We start from the raw sequence: 18,442 nt of genomic DNA, 5'->3' as shown, positions 1-18,442 counted from the left end.
AAAGGAGCTCTTCTAAATGTTAGATCATTAGTCGCCCACTCCACAGAAGTCGCAGACATTATTCTAACCAACAACTTGGACTTCCTTGCTGTAACCGAAACCTGGTTGCATGATGCTGGAGGACCATCTCACCCTAGCCATATCTGACAACTACACCATCCTCAGAGCAGATAGACCTAACGCTCGAGGAGGTGGTGTAGCCATTATTTTTAAGTCCTTGCTTGATATTAGACTAGCCCCCTCTCCTCCACTTAAATCTTGTGAGCATCTCACAGTCAAATTACAAACTTCCCCTAAAAGCACTATCACGCTGCATTTAATTTACAGACCCCCGGGCCCACCTGGCTCATTTGAGGAAGACATCACCTCACTAGTTGCCGAAAGTTCCAAACCGTCAGCACTGATGATTATACTTGGAGACTTCAATCTTGGGTTTAATGACCCTCTCGACACCCTAGCCATTGCCCTGGCCACGGCATTAGGGGAGCATGGCCTAAAACAATTCTGCTCCAAACCCACCCACTCGAAGGGCAGAATCCTTGACTGGATAACCGCCCTTAACTGCAACATTACCGTGAAAGATCCCACACAGCTCATTTGGACCGATCACTACTTCCTCCCATTTGACATTAATACCAGCAATCTAGTGCATAAAAAGCCCATTATTGCACCTGCCTGTTCAACTATGAAAAAGAGTAACATCACAGCGGAAGCCTTAATACCCTTGGCGATCCCTACTCTGAACGCACTTCCAGCTACAATTGACTTGAACCAATTGGTCAACGTCTATAACGATTCCATGGCCAAAGCCATCGACATCATTGCCCCACTGAAAATGCGCAAAGGGAAACCTAAAGCGCACCTGAATACATGGTACACCCCAGAGCTCAAAACTCTCCGTCAACAAAAAAGTAAACTCGAAGCACTATGGAAATCAGTGCCTTCAGTAAATAACAGAACTAATCTCACTAATATCTCCACTCTCTACAAAAATGAGATTACACGCGCTAAGAAAGAATCTCTCAACACTAGGATCTCCCAGGCAAGCTCCAGCACAAAGGAGCTCTTTAACATCCTAAAGGAATTAGAAAACCCCACTCCTCCCACTGACACTTGCACTAAGGATAAAGCTTGGTGCACAGGGATCCAGAATGCTCTTGCTAACAAAATCTCAGGGCTCCAAACCAAAATTGACAACAAACGACAACAACTCACTCCTGGTCCTACCTCCAGTTCCACCCCTCTTCCACCTACCGCCTCTAGCTCAGGCTTTACCTTCAAAAAGGTATCCATACCGGAGGTACAGAAAATTATAGCATCTTTGAAACCCTCGAACTGCAAGGGGATAGTTGCCCCGCACAGATCATAAAAGATGCAGCCAGGGATCTCTCCCCCTTCATTACTAAATTAATAAACCTGTCTTTCTCCAATAACTTGGTCCCAAGTATTCTGAAACAATCCTGGGTCCTACCACTACTAAAAAAAACACTCTCGACCCTGACATACCCACGAATTATAGACCCATTACCACCGTCCCATTCTTACTAAAAATTCTTGATAGAGTGGCCTATTTACAAATCCAGGATTACCTTGAGACAAACCATTTACTAGGAACTCGCCAATCTGGCTTTCGACCACAACACGGGTCAGAAACGGCCCTTGTTGATCTCAAGTGCCAGATAGACGAACTCAAAGATAAAGGTAAGGCTGCCATTCTTCTTGTCCTCGACCTCTCCGCTGCCTTTGACCTGGTCGACCACAAAATCCTGTGCAACCATTTGTCATCGGCAGCACACTTCTCCCACTCTGCGGTCACATGGATCCAATCCTTCCTGGACAACAGGACCATGCAGGTCTTCTCACCCCTAGCAGCGGCTGACCCTATTCCCATTACTTGGGGTGTCCCACAAGGATCCTGTGTCTTACCTACTTTGTACAATATATTTACAAAGCCCCTATTCGACAAGCTGGACAATCTGGGTGTCACCTACACGAACTACGCAGATGACACCCAGATACTCCACACCCTATCCGGTAATTACAACGAGGACGCCAAATGGATCAATGAAGTCTTCTCCATCATTCAGGCATGGATGGCCACACATGGCCTCTGCCTGAATGATGATAAAACCGAACTGCTTCTTGTCGGCTCACCCAATACCATCCGGATACTCTGTCCCAGCTACACCAGCTTTACCATTGACGGTAACACCATACCCATCACCAAGAGTGTAAAAACCCTCGGTTTCTATTTAGACACGAATACCAACCTAGCCAAACAAATTAATATGACTGCCTCAGCCACTGCTTACACTGGTAAATTAATTAGGGCCTGCAGACCATTGATCTCCCCTAACTGCCGCCTCACTTTAGCCAGAGCACTCATTCAATCCAAATTGGACTACTGTAATAGCCTCTATGTAGGTGCCAACAAAACAGTAATCAACAAATTGCAAGTCTTACAAAATAATGCACTCTGTGTCGCCCTAAATATTCCCAGAAGATAACATATCTCCGCTACAAGAATCGCATGCAATTGGCTCTCCATCCAACAAAAAATAGACCTAAAAACCTTATGCCTCACATACAAAGCTCTTAACCACCTAGCCCCGCCCTATCTCACTAACAAATTTACATTAAGACAGAGGATCTAGTGGTTCTGGTGTTCTAACACATTACAACTGACGGTGCCCAAATACTTCCTCAAAAGAGCTGGTGGATCCAGCTTCCCAGCTCTGACCTCACAACTTTGGAACACCGTTCCACTGGATATCAAATCCACACCCACCTTCCAACCCTTCAGAACTAAGGTCATCACTTGGTTACTCAACAAATAACCAACCATGTATGTATGCATACCTAATGTACAAATGTTTCTTATTATGTTTGCCTATTATCATCTATGCACTAACTGCCTGCTTGACAACCTTTACTTTTGCCTCATTACTGTTGTACTGTTGTTCCCTACTGTTGCCTGTAACCTGATGTTCAAAGCGCACATATACCCCTGGGTCAAGAGCGCTATACAAATAAATAAACAAACAAACGGACAGTCTTACCTGAAGGCCTGACACCTGGACGAACACTTTGTTGTATAAGTGGAACCTAGAGAATAGGGGCCTGTCTTGCGCTTCAGTTCTGCCATCTGCAAGCACATGGCCTGCCTGACTTTGACAAGAGTTAACCCACCAACGTGCTGCACTGCAAAGTCCTATGGGGGAGGTTCATCCTTCGTGGGAGTCAGAGGTCATGTTTTAACAAACTCCGTCCAGTTGGTGGACCCTTGGAGCCATGCCTTTGTCAGGATATCTGACCTGCTGCTAGCTAGACCCAAACCAGACACTTTTTATCTGAAGGTAGCACCCTGTATCTTTTGCTGACTTTTTGGGCGGTTGGACTTTGTTTCCCCCACCCAGGCATAATCCAACCCCTGACTGAGAGTGAGGCTGTATTTGCAATAGTCGTTATGACCCCTACGTGTGAGGTACCCTAAGGGTGCCTCATATTGACCCAGAGATGGTACTTGTTCGCCGTCAGTCATGTAGCTAGACTGGTATGTTATATGATATGATAGTTTATTTATATAGCGCCTATACACAATGTGTTTCAAAGCGCTTCAAGGCAAGGGAGGGAACAAGAGAAAATACAATGACATTCTTACAGGCCATGAACAACAGTAAGGATGTGAAATTAACTATCGTACCTGGCCTGACGACATTTCAGATAGTGCAAAAGCTAAGAAATAGATAAGGAAGGGAGGGGGAGAGTGGGAAGGAAATGGAAATGGACAGGTGACTACCGTACTAGGCCTGACGACCTTTCTGGTAGAGCCAGAGTAAAACAGAAGGTGAGGGAGAGGGGTGCAGAAAGGGAGAGGAGGATTAAAACAAGCGACTATCGCAATAGCCCTGATGACATTTGAGATGGTGCAAGAGCTAAGGCATAGATAAGGAAGGGAGGGGGAGAGTGGGAAGGAAATGGAAACAGACAAGTGGTGGCTTTGTTGCCATTGCATTATGGTTCCACATTGTGGAATCCATTTTATTGGGATCTGTCTTTTTGGACCTCTTCCAAAGATGATTGTCTTTGCCTCAAAGACCCGAACGTTCACATGACTATCCTTTGTCCCTCTTCATGTATGTGAGAGAGCATGGCTGTTTTGGCCACTGCATGCATGTTTCGAAGGACTGGGTGTTGTAATCAGCCTAAAACCAACTCTAACCGGCCTCTGCAGAGATGCCTTTCTGGGATAGTGTAGATTCACTCCTTTGTGTGGGAGAGCTTCCTGTGTACATGCTTGGATGGAGAGCTAGCGGAACATTGGCTGACCATCCCTCTGTTTCAATGATGCTTGGTGTGAGATTGGTTGCTGTGTTGACTCACTGCCTCCTGAGAGGTAATAAAAGCAGATCCCCTTATTTTGTCTGCAGCCTTAACTCTGCACCTCCACTCTGGAAGGCATGCTGCTTGAGGAAGGATCAGAACATCCTTTAACACTCCCAACGAACCCAAGGGCAAAGCTTTCCCTCCCCAAAGAAGGCCAGAAGGAACAGCCGCCGCCTGGTCCTCCTCCTATGGCTGTCTCCTCACCAGTGTGACTTTGCAAGCATTTCTTCACCAATCGTTCTTCCCTGGGGTCTCCTCAAGTTGGCCACAGTATCAGAAGATGAATCCTGTGCAAGAGGACGATCTGGGGAAACTTGCATCAACAAATACCTTTTGAATGCAGCATCTCGGCATTTCCGCTCCTTTGGCTCTGATGATCGAGCTGGACATCACCAAATCCTAAATAATCATCATTCCCAAGGGTCTTGAGGTTCTACGTACTGAGGTGTGGCATCGCTGGAAGGTGGTCACCAAATGATGTGCACAGCGGCCATCCCTGGTGTTAAGATGGAGATTTCTGAACTCTGACCTAGAGGGGCAGAGGCTCAGAAGGCCAGCCTAGTTTCTTGGAACAGGGTAACCTCTGGACAAGCCAGACCAATCAGGGTAGCTATGGCAGGCGGTCAAGACTAAGTCTCAGGAGGGGTGAGGGTGACTGAAGGACCTCAATGAGCACAGACAGGTGTTATATCAACAATATAGACACATTTATTACAAGACCTTTGTAACATAGACCATAGCAAAAGAATCAAAGTAACACTCACTAAACCAACACACCACTATCAATACAATGTATATACAAGACTGTTGGGGTCTAAAGGGTTAAATGCACGAAATATGTCGACGTCCTAGATGGGAAGGAAACAGGCAGTGCAGATAGTCTTTAGGCTCCTTTCGACATCAACAATACACCTAAGAGGCAGACCAAGCCCTAAGAAGAGAGGAGCCTTGTGCTCAATAGTACATGCAATGCAAGTGCACACGGTTGTTCCATTGGGCAAAATAGGGTCTCTCCAGGGGTCTCTAGCAGTTCGGGAAGGTGGATGAGGCGATGCAGAACAAGTTCCCACTATTCAGGGAGGATCCCCACTTGAAGGCACAGGCAGTTCCGGAGAGCGGGGATGGAGTCGCTAGTTCGCACTAGCAGTGGAAAGGAGAGGGGCCCGAGGGGCCACTCCTGCATAAAAGGGGCCCTTGGTGCCAGGGGCCACCGATTAGTGTTGGAAGTACTCACCGGTCCCAGGCGCAGTCGGACCCAAACTCCGCCCGTTCAGTCCACTCGGGTTGAAGGTTCGAACACAACAAAAAGGACGTCTCTGCAGCTTTCAGTTCCTGAGATACAGCGATGATTCCCAAATGGGACAGCGGCGATTTCTTTGCTCCGGGTGGATGAATCGACCCAGTTTCACTGCAGCAGGCTTCAGGGGCAAGAGGGTCACGAATGCAGCGTACTTGCAAAAGACGTTGCCACTGCAGGGCAACACGGTAACCGTGTTCACTCCGGTCCTGGCGCACTCGTCTCACTTCAGACCTGGGAATGCCAAGTATACGAAATTCGCTGTGAGGGTGCCGGGTACACAGAGCTAGCAGTATACCAAGTTTCCAGGGCCTCCTCTAAAAAGTGGTGGTGACAGAGCAAAGCAACTGGGTAAGCGTGCCAGCCCACGGGTTGGCCCAGGGACACTTCCGAGAAAGCTTACTTGCAGGGTTTGATGAAGGTGCCGAGAATAGTTGGTCCTACTATTCCAATGGGTCGAAGCGTCTTCGCAGACCTTCTAGGACGGCCAGATGCAGAGGGGTCCCATGGGACGACAGCGTGCTCAGGGTGCCAAACCTTCCAGCAGGTCACCAGCGCTTCCTCGACTCGGCTTTGTAGTTGCAGGATACTTGGATCCTATCCTTTGTTCAGTGAGAACTCAGGAGATCGACATGGTATGGGCGTTTCAGGCCTCCTCTTATCTAAAGTTCCCTTTGCGCCAAAACGAAGAGGACCCAATGGGAGATCTGCTCACAAACGCACACTCCATGCGTGGACCAATCACGGACCACGTGGTCCCAGTCATTCTTGGCACTCTAGACTCTCTGGCACCCAGGATGTGTATTAGACTCAGACGTTCCCGCCCACATCCTGGAGGCACACACACACACACACAGCATGCAGAAGCCGCGAAAGCATTTGCTTTTGTGGGAAAAGTGCATGACCAAATAAGGACTGACCCGGGTCGACTACTTGGGAAAGGTGAAGGGGCAAAATGGCCAAAGGACAGGACAAAGAACCTCGTGGCATGGCCATTTTGGAGCCAGGCAATCTATTTGTGCCAAACGCGGTTAACATGGCAGGAAAGTGTTAAAAATAATGCGAAAAGATAGCTGCTACCAGTCCTGTCCATGACACATCTGCACAGTTCATAAAAAGTCCAGCGAGAATATCTAGGGCCTTGGGAAATGACTATAGACCCAAGTGTGCTGTATGGTAAGATGCATGTTGCACAAACGTTGCAACACGGAAAAAGGACTAAGGGAAATAAAGTCTCCCAGTTCTGACTGTCTTAAGGACATATCAATTTTCCCATAAAAAGTGAGCCAGAGGAGTGCAGCTGAAGGCTGTGCTTCTCGGGCAAAGTCAGTCAAAGGTGTCTGAACAGCAGCAAAACGTTTAGGGGTGTACACATGGAGGGAAAATTACATAGAATTATGAAATCTTTCCTAACACCTGGAAACTGCCAATCAAAGGTTTCCAAAAATACCTTTTCAGTCCCAGGGTATTGCTCTCCTGATTTGCACTCCTGGCAAGTGTTTTCTTTGTTTACTTGTCCATCTTAGAGCCTCCTCTTCATCACCAAAGGTCTTCTGTGACTCTGAACTCCACCCGGAACTCCAGAGCTGCTCCTTTTGGAACAATTTCGGAGCATGTGACACTTTTCCTGACGAAGACTGTTCCTATCGGCACCACTGGTCTCTTTTCTCCTCTTAATTTTTTGCCTTCAAGGGAGAGCTGTTTTACCTTCCTGTTGCTGCATCTTGCCTTAGAAAGCATCCCTGCCATGGTAGGGAAAATGGATCCTCAGGGCAGTACACCAATAAGAGATGCATCTTAAGTGGAAGTCCCTCTGACAAGAAAATAAGTCTAAACGCCAGCAAAAGGTTTAGGGGGCTTGCATAGTTCGACAGATAAAGCCCAACAATGTAATTCGTGCCTATAAAATAGTCTTCTTATAGCTGCAACGCGTGTTGGTGTTTCCCTGGGTCCTTGCTGCTATCCCACCTTTGAAGTGCCTGTTTTGTAAATCTCTGCCAATTCAAATTCAGATTGTTTTCCCTTGCTCATCGCCTCTATCGGCAGCCTTTTAGCAGAAGTATTGGCCTGTCCCTGAAGGAAGAGCACTCAAGTCCTAGTAAACCTGGAAACTAAATTCCTCAAATGCATTAGATTCCCCTCACCTGATGTGCCTGCGCCGCTGGGGCCTGTCTCTGCGCCTTTCACTGGCCACAATGATGCCCTCGCTTAGCATTCGCTGTTGCTGCCTGTCTCTCCCATGTGGCCTGGGGCTCCCCTCTAATTCCGGAATCCGATTTATTTGCGCGCGCTTTCTATGGCAAGATCTGATGATGCGTTTCCTCTGAATGGCAGTTGGGCCATTTTTAAACCGATGTCCTCGTCTATTACAACATTCTTTCGCCGGTGGTTTTGTTCCTATGCCTGACACCCATTGCGTCGTGCGCGTTCATTGTGTTGTACCCCCTCCCACACGCACTCTCTCTCTCCCCACACTCTCTCTTTCTCCCCGCACTCTCCCTCTCCGCCCCTTCCCCGTTTCTCAGCTTCCAAGCTCGGTCCCAATGCATATTCTCACATCTATCTGCCTGTGCGCGACGTCTCACAAGGCGCTGGTCTCTTGAGGGCCGATTACCCTCAGGGTTTAAGGGTTTAGAGTCTTTAGACTAAGACACGGAAGAAGGGGAGGCAGTCGCGATGTGCTTTGCCCTCCTTACATCTCTTTACATTGCAATGTTGAAACGTGTGCATTAATTAGCTAACCAGAAAAAGCTCATTAAAAGTGTATGAATGTTAAGGATGTATGTTTGATTTTTAGGATATTTACATATGGTGTGTCCATTCTCTTCGGCATGTTCGATAACATAGATGCTTTCTGGCTGATATTTTTAAAAAGTACATAATCACCAGGCATGGCAGCTAAAGAAAAAAACACTTGAACTGTGTTTTGCGTACCATTGCCACAATATCTGAACCCTCCTACCCACCTGTTAAGGAACAATGCAAAGTTCTGGCTTCAAGAAAATAGCAGATCCTCATGTAAACTGCCCACCCTTGAGTTGTCCTCCCTGGCACTGTAATCACAGTACTCACAGACCCGTATATAAATGAACCTTTGTAGATTTGTAAATATGTCAGCCTGCTACATGTAATCAATGTACCCCTATGCAACTCTGCAAAATGGCACTGGAATTACTGTACGCACAGACCCACATAGAACTGAACATTTTGTTTATATGTAATAATGTAAGCCTGTCAAATGTCATTAATCTACTTGTATGCAACTCTGTAAACTGTAATATAACGTATGTAATTATGCAACTTGGAAGTTAAGCGCCCAGCTGCCTCTGGGCTTGGTGCGCTCTACCAATAAACTAAACTAATATGTTGGGCAATACGAATAGTGCAAATAACTTAACATGCCAGTCGTGCATGGAAGCGATTCGCTACCGTGCCGTTTGTGTTGCAAACATACTAAAGCGAAGCTTGCACATTCCATATGGTTTCCAGGGGATGTGCACACTCGACCCTGCATGCGCCCGGGCAGAAGCATGCTTAAGATGGTCGCCCAGCAGCCGCTTGTCATTGGACTGTTTCTATTGAGTGATTTAAGTTAAGCCCGGAACAATAATGAGTGATTTAAGTTAAGCCCGGAACAATAACAGCAGAACATGACGTGTCCCTGCTGTTTCAGAGGCCGCTCCTTCCTAGAATCTATCATTTTCATTTCAGTGCATTCCGTCTTGGCAGCGTTTGCATTCCTTGCATTTTCCAGCGTGCATTCCTTGTGGCACACCTGGTGTGTCTTTTGTAGTCCGCAGGACAGTAAGCGTGGGACCATAGCTTCCCCTTCCTTTCCTCCACTGCCTATGATCGCGATTATCCTGGTTGGGCCGCAATACACCAACACCCAGAAAGCGCTATCCTGGTGATTTGTATTTTGTATTTTATTATTTACATAGTGCTTTAATCCAAAGTGCTTTACAGTTTAACAACACGGGAACATTAAACATGTAACATAGAAGCAATAACAGTATATATGAGACAAACCAGAAAAAGAGCATGTAGAACAATTTGCATTTGAGGAGGAAGAGGAATGGAGGGGAGGGGACGGAAATAATGGGAGAAAGCGTAGGGAGTGATGGGAGTTGGGAGGGAGGATGGAGATCATGGGGAGACGGGGAAGATGGAGGGACGAGGAAGAAGGTATTGAAAGGACAGAGAAAAGGTGTCGGGGAGAAGAGCAACGGAAGGAGGAATAGGTGGAAGTGGAGCGGGTAGTGAAAGGAAGGGAGTGCCAATGTAGTGGGCAAGGAGCTGAAAGGAGGGGAAATGAGGAGGCGCAAGGTGGGGGGGGGGGGTGGAAAGTAAGGAGAAATCTGCAGAACAAAGGGAGCAAGAGGCTGATTTTGATTTGAGAGGGAGATTTGGCGCTGTATAAAACATTTCTAACATAACATAGTTATCTGGCATCTAGTAAGCTAAATGAGGCACTGTGTCAATACAGAGGCTTCACTGTTAAGCGAATCTGCTACATTTCCATGAGCCCCAAAGCTAGTTTCTGTTCATATTTTGGTCTGTGTCCTATCCCAGTGATGGGAACAGACGTTTACGGAGATTGACAGCCTGTCCATCTCCACAGGAAACATGTTCTGCTTGTGTCTGTCGGTACGTGCTGTATGCCTTTTCTTCTGCCCGTGTAACCCTGCGGTGTGTTTTCTGTTGCAGATTGGGAAAGCATGCCGAGCCAGGCCTATTTGGATAAACTCCAGAGCGTGAAAGCTACATTGTCCGAGTTGGAGAGTCGCGTGCAGTCCACACTGGATGGAGTGTGTGACCTCCACACCACCGAGAAGGCCTTGCAACAAGCCAAGGTGAGAGGAGACCTATGCAGCCATGCCTGCACGCCTGCTGACTGTGTGCCTAATCCAAGTTTACTCTTTTTGGAATTCAAGGACGTCATTTCACCAAAACGCCTGGGGTAGTGGAAGTGACATCACATGACCTCTGATGACATCACAGGAAGTGATGTCATTTGACCCCACCCTGAAGTGACATCATGGGAAGCGATGGCACACAACCTTTTTACCCCTTGACAAAACAGGAAAGTGGCATCACATAGCATTGTTTCCTAGTACACTATGAAAAATATGGTTACAATACTACTGTAACATGATATACATGTCATACAAGAATGGATCACCGTATGTAAAAAACATGCTATAACTGCAACTTTCAAAAAGCAAAATACATAGTCCGAAATGAATGCTTATTCTACTCTAAATGCTTTTTGGGGGATTTTGTCTGCATTGTGAATTTGAGGTGTTTAAGAACAGACAAAATCAGTGACTGAAGTGTGCCTGAAATGAACCTAGTCTAGCAAATATTGTATGGAATTTCAGAAAGACAAACGGCTCAAATAGTCAAATGGCATTGGCCACAGCCCTGGAGCTACAATTTGTTTTTAAAAAATTACAAAAAAAGTTAATTTTTTTTATTTTTTAGAGGTAGCAAGGGAGACCTCAGAGGTCGCAACTGCGACCACTAAATGACGTCCCTGAATTCCTGCACCTTTTGGTGAAGAATGCAAGGTGTTTACAAATGCCAAAAAGGCTCAAAAGAAGGGCTCCTGCTCACATGTCCCTCCTTTAAAAAAATAAAAAAATGTGCATCTGTACTCCAACTACTCCCAAATGTAGTGCACCTTTTACTTGTTGAAGGCCATGCCCAGCCCAGTGACTGCTGGCCATGGCCGTGGCTCCGTTAGCTGTGCTCGGCCGTTCCCACAGACCCGCTGCAGGTAGGGTCAGTGGGCCTGGGGCTTGGCAGCTGTACCCAGAGGGTACTGTAGGTAAAACCACTGTGCCCAGGTCATGGCAGCCAGTTCTGGATGTCGGCTCATCTTTCTCCCTGGGAACAGTGACCACTGGGCATGGGCACATATTGATCTACAACGCCAATAAATAACGCACAAAAAAAGGGAAAACATGGTTATACAAAAAAAAAGTGAAATTGTCTGTAACAACTTTGGTTGAAGGACGCTATGGTTACAGTGCAAAGCCCAAAAACGAATGAAAAACACCAGTAGTAGTGCAACCATGACTACCCTCTCCCCCGTACCATGCACAGTCCTGCATGAGCGCACAAAAGACATCACTAATTACATAGTATGCTGGAAGGTAAGTGGGCAGTGAGGTTTCCTTTAGGGAAACACTTTTTCTATCGAGTGGATTTCATGTGCTCTATAATGTAACTACATTCCGAGCATCACAAACCCTTGCGGTTTTATCTGTTCTATCTAAGGAATGTTCTGCCCAATGCTGGCGGACTGTACCCCCTCCTCCCCCCCTCCCACCTGCACAATGCCTTCAGAAGGATCATGACCCATCTGTGCCAAACACCTGAACATTCTATTAAGGTTGTATACGGCAGATAAAAACGGCATCCCGCTGCACAGGAAGTGACATGTTACAACAGTTACCATCCTCCCTGTGTTCACGGCGTGGTGCCTGACCCACAGGTAGGCCGCCGGGTTTCTGCAAGCTTCCCCTGGCGCACTTAGTTGTAAATGCAGCTGAGAACTGCCGGGTAACTCTTAAGATGGCGACCGGGTTGTTATGATACAGTGTTGAGACGCATGCACCTCTCAATAAGCTGCTGTCCACAGAGAGGTTCTGAAAACAAGACCTCATCCTCTGTGCAGGTAAGTTTCTGTTTTAGGGGGTGAATTAGTGTTCCCGAGGTCCCGTGGATATAGAATACGTTGCTTAGTATGCTGTGGGTGACTTCCAGACTGAGTCTGCTCAACTGGGAGCCCGTCTCTCTGTAGAAATGAATGGGAGAACTGGAATGGGCTCCGATTGGCCGAACGGGGTATGGTCTTGATGCCGTGGTACTCCTAAGTGTTAAACATAGGGACAATGTTATTAATATTAATGGTGCTCAATGACACTGGGCAGTATTGGTAAGCGGCAGATGCTAGCCACCAAACATTGTAAGTTGGAGGAGGCAAGGTTCACCTGTGGCTGCAATCCTCTGATTCTTCAGCAATGATTCGGCTGCAACAAAGCGCAGCAGTGCTCTTCAGTGAATACGATTCCTGTAACCATACTGATCAAGTTGGTGTCCAGTAGTCAGTGTCACGGTTTATTGGGTGGTCACACTCAACTCGGGGAGTCCCCCCAAACCCACCAATCAAGGTGTTGCACAACAAAGCGCTTAGCAGATTCTAGGTCTCCAATCTGTATAATTACACACAACTGATAGCCTATGCATCACCAATAAACCAGGAACCAGGCAGGTGTATAGACCTAGTTTCTATTTATTTACATTTACACCATTGATAGTAATGACTCTACAATACACAAACCACTAACTCTGTGGAACAACACAGTAATCACTTATGAAATGTGTTTGTTTTAATATGAACAACCCGTATTTCTGAATAAACTTTCAATTGCAGCAACAACACAGATTGAATTTCAACTCTTCCCAATGGGATTTCTATCCACTTAAGCATATAGGACACTCTAATAATGCATAATCCTAACTTAATTGATCAACATGCTCTTTTCTCCCAACGCTCTCCTGGAATCAGTTATCCTTGCCACCCCAGAGTTCAAAGGCAAGGTTTAGGGAGAGGGAATAGATTGGGAATTTCGTTTGGGCTTTTTATCTGGAAAGGCAGGGTTTGGGAAATACTCAGTGGGGAAATTCGTTTGGAACACGATTCATTCAAAATGACACGCAGGGCCTTTTGGGGTCCTGGTTTGGGAATACATGGGAAAATAGGGTCAATTACTTTATCAACTATAGTGGCTGTAACACACTGGGAAGGAGATTTGTTAGTTTTGCATTTGAACAAAACTCGCCCCTGATCTTTTCTATATTGGAAGTAATTGAAATAACATTAGTTAAATGTGCTAAGGGTCTACACAGCCCTCCCAACCCCCCACCCACACCCACAATTAAATGGAAAGGATTAAGGCAGGTAGTGCCCAACACAAAGGATACCTTTGGGGTTATATCTACTTACATAGGAGGTCTCTATTCTCAGCTCAGGAGGCCAGCCAGATCTCAGACCCTCATTTGGAAACGGGTAGGCAGCTCGCATCTCGGGCCTCTGTCCACAGCAAGGTCCTGCCAGCCACTGGCCTCTCTCAGATAGGGCTCCCAGCTTTCCGTACAGAAGTCCCCAGCAAAAGTCCCAGAGTCTCCTGTCTCTCTTGGTTAGGGGTTTATCTCCCTTCTTTTTATTTTTTTTTATTTTTATTTTTTTTATTTTATTGCATCATTTAGTTACCAAAGGAAACTTTAAATGCATTGTGGAGATAAAAAGAAAAGAATTGAAAAAAAGGAAGAAAAGGAAGAAGAAGAAAAAAAAAAACAGTTACATCAATTATATATATATATATATAGGGGGGAAACAGTATAACTCGAGAAAAATAACTAAATGTCCAAAATTGTAAAGGTTTCTCTCATAAAGTTCAACAGAGCCAGGGTCGTAGATCCTTTTTCCCCCCTTCTCAGAATTAGCCACCTGTCCTGCAAGGTTAAAGTGCTTATATTTGAAAGGTGCGTCCCCAACCATTTCTCTCTGAACTTAGTTAAGGTAACACAATTCATCACTAGATGCTGTAAGGTTTCAGCCTCTTGCCCACAGCCTCGACACAGCAGACTGGGTTTTTCCTCTTTTTTGGTTCTTCTCCCTAAGACTTCTCTTGTGTGGAAGAGGTTTAATCTGAATTTTAAGAACCGCTGTCTTTCCGTATTTGAGGGAAATTTATCCAAGTAAGGGTGGACGGTGCCTCTGCAATAGTGCTCGTCCATGCCTTGGGTGATTGATGGCAAAGCACTGAGCCTGTCCAGGGTGGCTATCCAGTCCCAGTCCAAGAGTTTTCTCTTTACCATCAGCGGATTTAACATGAGATTGTCTGGTTTTAGTGCTATGGTATTCAGGATTTCTAAACAAATTAATTGCCACTTGGTTAGGACCGGAATCAATTGTCTTTTGATTGCTTCATTAATTGCCACAAATCCACTTCTTTCCTGGGGGTGCAGACATTTGCAGAGGAGTGTCAGGGATTTCCAGACCTTAGATATGTAAAGGGACGATAGGCCTAGTTCCTTACGCACACTTTGCATTGGAGTTGATGTCGGTAAGCCCAATACTCTTTTCCAGAATAGGCCCTCCAACTGTTTCCAAACATCTGAATTGATGAAGAAATTCGCCTCTGCTGCGTAAGTGAGAATTGGCACAACTTTCAGTTTGTAGAAATCTATCAGAGGACGAAGGGAAAAAGAACAGTATCGTCGCTTGATTAACAAGGCTTGCGAAGCTAAGTTCGTAACTTTACTTCTAAGCCTGCAGATACCTGGACCATTTTGGATGCTGTTGTTTAAAGTTACTCCAAGGTATATCATGGACGAAACCACTGGTACTTCTTCCCCGAAAAGGTACCACCTTAGATTTTTCATGCCGATGATAGGTCCTAGCCTCAAGATCTTTGATTTTTTTGGATTTATACGGAGGCCGTTTCCTTGTGTGTATGACTCGAGTGCCTTTAGTTGCCGCTGAAGTCCGATGGCCGTTTGGTCTAGCAACAGAAGATCGTCTGCAAATAACAGCCTTCCCACGACGGTCTCTGCGATTTTTGGGGGGAAACACCTCACTGCTTCGAAAGCTTCCTGCATGTCGGATATAAAAAGGCAAAAAACAGCGGGAGCCAACCGGCAGCCCTGTTTCAGACCGTGCATGGCCACCACATTGTTTGAGAGGTTGCCCTGTCTGTCCAACCTTACTCTGAGGGTTGTCCCCGTGTGTAGTGCTTCGAGAGGTTCTCTCAGGTTGGTCGGACATCCCCATTTCCTTAATTTGTGCCATAGCATTCCGCGATCAACAGAATCGAATGCCTGTTCCAAGTCTATTGACGCGATATAGATGTTCTTATATTTCTTGGCCTTAACCATGCATTTGATTATGTTGATGAGTAGCACATTTAAGGATGTTCCAATGCCCTTTCGAAAGCCTGATTGCCAAGGGTCCAGATGGTCTGCCAGCCGACTCCAATCATTTAGATGTTTCAAGATTAGTGCTGCAAATATTTTGCTGACGACATCCAAAAGGGCAATCGGTCTGTAGTTAGTGGGCACGGACCTATCTCCCTTCTTAAAGATCGGCACAATTATGGACGTCGTCCAAGATTTAGGTAACTTTTTTAGTCTTGTTATGTTGTTATACAAATCCAGCATGAACGATTTGTCCGGGTCCCTTTTTTGCGGGTCCCTTTTGAGGATGTCGTTGGTGAGACCATCAGGTCCTGCAGCCCTTGAAGAATTGGACTGTTTAATAAGGTCTAGAATATCTTGTTTTCCAAATTTAAAGTCCCAGGGCTCATTCGATGGTAAGAATGGGGCAGGACCACAGATTTTCCCCATAGAGTAAAGGTTCCGAAAGTGAGTTTCCCAAACTTCTGAGGCTATTGGATTTACCATTTTTGAGTCGGAAGGGATGTTTATTTCATTGATCAACTTCCAAATACCAGTGATGTTTTTAGTAGATAGTAGGTGAAGCATCTTCTCACTGTCTTGTTGCATTATTTGATGTTTGTGTTGCTTAAGCCAGTTCCTGTAGGTGTTTCTAGCTTTAGTATACAGGACTAAGTCAGCTGGTGCTCTAGTTTTAACATATAATCTCCTGGCTTTTTTAACCAGTTTTATTTTTGTCACTACTTGGTGATCATAGTGGTGCCGCTTGCATTGGTGAATTTCCTTGGCGACTACTTTTGGGCGAAAGATCTTCAGTGTTTCAGCATATTCTATCAGGTTTGGACCTTGGTCCTTGATTAAGGAATCCAGCACCAGGGCCATCTCTTGTCTTCCCATGCGTAGTCTATTGCCACCAGGAGTTGACTCAAGAAACTGGTTTGGTAGATGTTTGCCTGGTACAGACGAGAGCTTGTTCCAGGCCTCAGATTTGAGTTCCGGGATGTTGTGATCACTCTGGATCATGGGGATCACTTCCAACGATATTAATTTGCCAAAGAGATTTTCTGATGCAAACATATAGTTCAGTGTACTTGTTTGGGCACCCCGTTTCCATGTGCGGGCGGCTGGTTTGTCGCCCGCCAAGTTACCGTTTACCAAGTATATATTTCTGGCTAGTAGTTCCTTCTCCATGACCACGCCTCTCGTTATTTTTTTTGAGGCGTTCAAAGGCAGTAACTCTTATTTTCCTCTGCTTCTTGTCGTAACATTCCATGTTCAAGTCACCACATAGCAGAATTTCAAGTAGTGGGCATTCAATCCTGGCGTCGTCTATGGCTTCCAGTAGGACTTCCATAAGTTTATCCTCATCTCGGGCTGTCGGGCCCCAGTATACGTTGCATATAAGCAACTGCCAGTTTGAAGTAAGTGAAGCTGGTTCTGATGTGGATGAAATCCTAGTAAGTTGGATCCAAGGGTTTCTGTTCAGAGAAGAGAGCACTTTTATGCCACTGGTGCGCTTTATCCCAACAGTAAACCCGAGCTCGGTCTGCCTTTTGAGCCCTTTGTTGCGGGGTTTAGATATAGCTCAAACCTGTCCAGAAGAGGTAGATCACACAACCAGGTTTCTTGCAAGCAAAATAGGTCGTAAGAGGACAGGTGTGTTGCTGAATTGCCAAGTAAATGCACATAACCCCTTGTGTTCCAACTCATGATCTTTATCCCTTTTGGTTTGGAGTTGGAGTGGGCACTCGTAGATGGGTGTTGGCGTTATGACTTAGCAGATAGGACCCCAGCCAGCCAACTCCAGTCGTCTTGACAATTCACCAAGTTTAGTCCTGCTTTTTCTGATTGAATATGCACTTGGTCTCCTCCACTATCAACCTGTCGGGTCCCTCTACCACTATTTCCTGCTTTCATCGGATGATCCTTATAGGGTTTGGTAGTGGTACTTCGGTGGTTGTGTAGTAGATGTTTCCGAGTAGCTACACAGTCGGATCTGTTTTCCTCCTCCAACTCCCTAAGCACGAATCCACATAAGTTAAGTTTTGGGCCCAACTCTAAGAGTACATTTTTAGTGTTTTGATCAGTTGTGTGAAGAATCACTGTCGTGTTATCTCCCTTCTTTGAGATGTTAACAGTCATTAAACTCGGATAGCTACAGTCTCTGATGGCCAAACTTGTACATATGCTTGATATTTGCAAAAGCTCTATTGTTAGGGTGACTTGGGTTTATAAAAAAAAAAACAAAGGAAACTCGTACCAAACCCAGTGTGCTTTAGGTATTCAGTGATTCAGTCATACAACTCTCAGACATATGCGACAGATATAAAGCTCTTTGGTCATTCTTATCTTCCCAAAATGCTCTTTAACATGCAAAACAATCAAAACCTCACAGATTTTATTGGTGCCACTTCACATTATCTTTGGAGTTCGTTCTAATCAATACAAACATACTGTGTTAAGCTATCACTTTCATAGTCAAATACACAGTGTGCCTTGTTTAAACTGCTGCACACATTAGGCAGACCCTCCAGCTTATAGCGATTTTTGCGATGCCGCGAAAACGGCCGTTTTGCGCAAAATGCCGCAAAAACTGCCGTTTTGTGCAAAAACAGCATCTTTTAAAAAAAAAAATTACATTTTTTTTTGTAAAGTAATCTGCAAAAATTACTGTTTTAAAAAAAAATAATACTCAGGGTGCCAGGTTCTCAACTTTTTTTTTACACAAGAAATGAAATGCGCTAACACTTCTCATCACTTGCGCCCCAAAAAAGTGCAGCCCAATCCACACAT

General features: G+C 45.6%; 1 protein-coding gene across 5 annotated transcripts in view; it reads left to right on the top strand.

Moving 5' to 3' along the window:
* The window catches only part of UTRN (utrophin), a 2,010,688-nt gene that overhangs the window by 604,391 nt on the left and 1,387,855 nt on the right, over positions 1–18,442 (top strand). For all 5 annotated transcript variants that reach the window (XM_069606729.1, XM_069606726.1, XM_069606725.1 and 2 more), the window contains one exon: positions 10,391–10,536. In XM_069606729.1, coding sequence (XP_069462830.1) covers positions 10,391–10,536 — 146 coding nt within the window. The remainder of the gene's footprint in view (positions 1–10,390; positions 10,537–18,442) is intronic.

The sequence above is a fragment of the Ambystoma mexicanum genome, chromosome 4p (genome assembly GCF_040938575.1).
Source record: "Ambystoma mexicanum isolate Mex_15411 chromosome 4p, UKY_AmexF1_1, whole genome shotgun sequence".
In the NCBI taxonomy this organism is placed as follows: domain Eukaryota; kingdom Metazoa; phylum Chordata; class Amphibia; order Caudata; family Ambystomatidae; genus Ambystoma; species Ambystoma mexicanum.
This window is presented reverse-complemented; position numbering and strand designations above follow the sequence as displayed.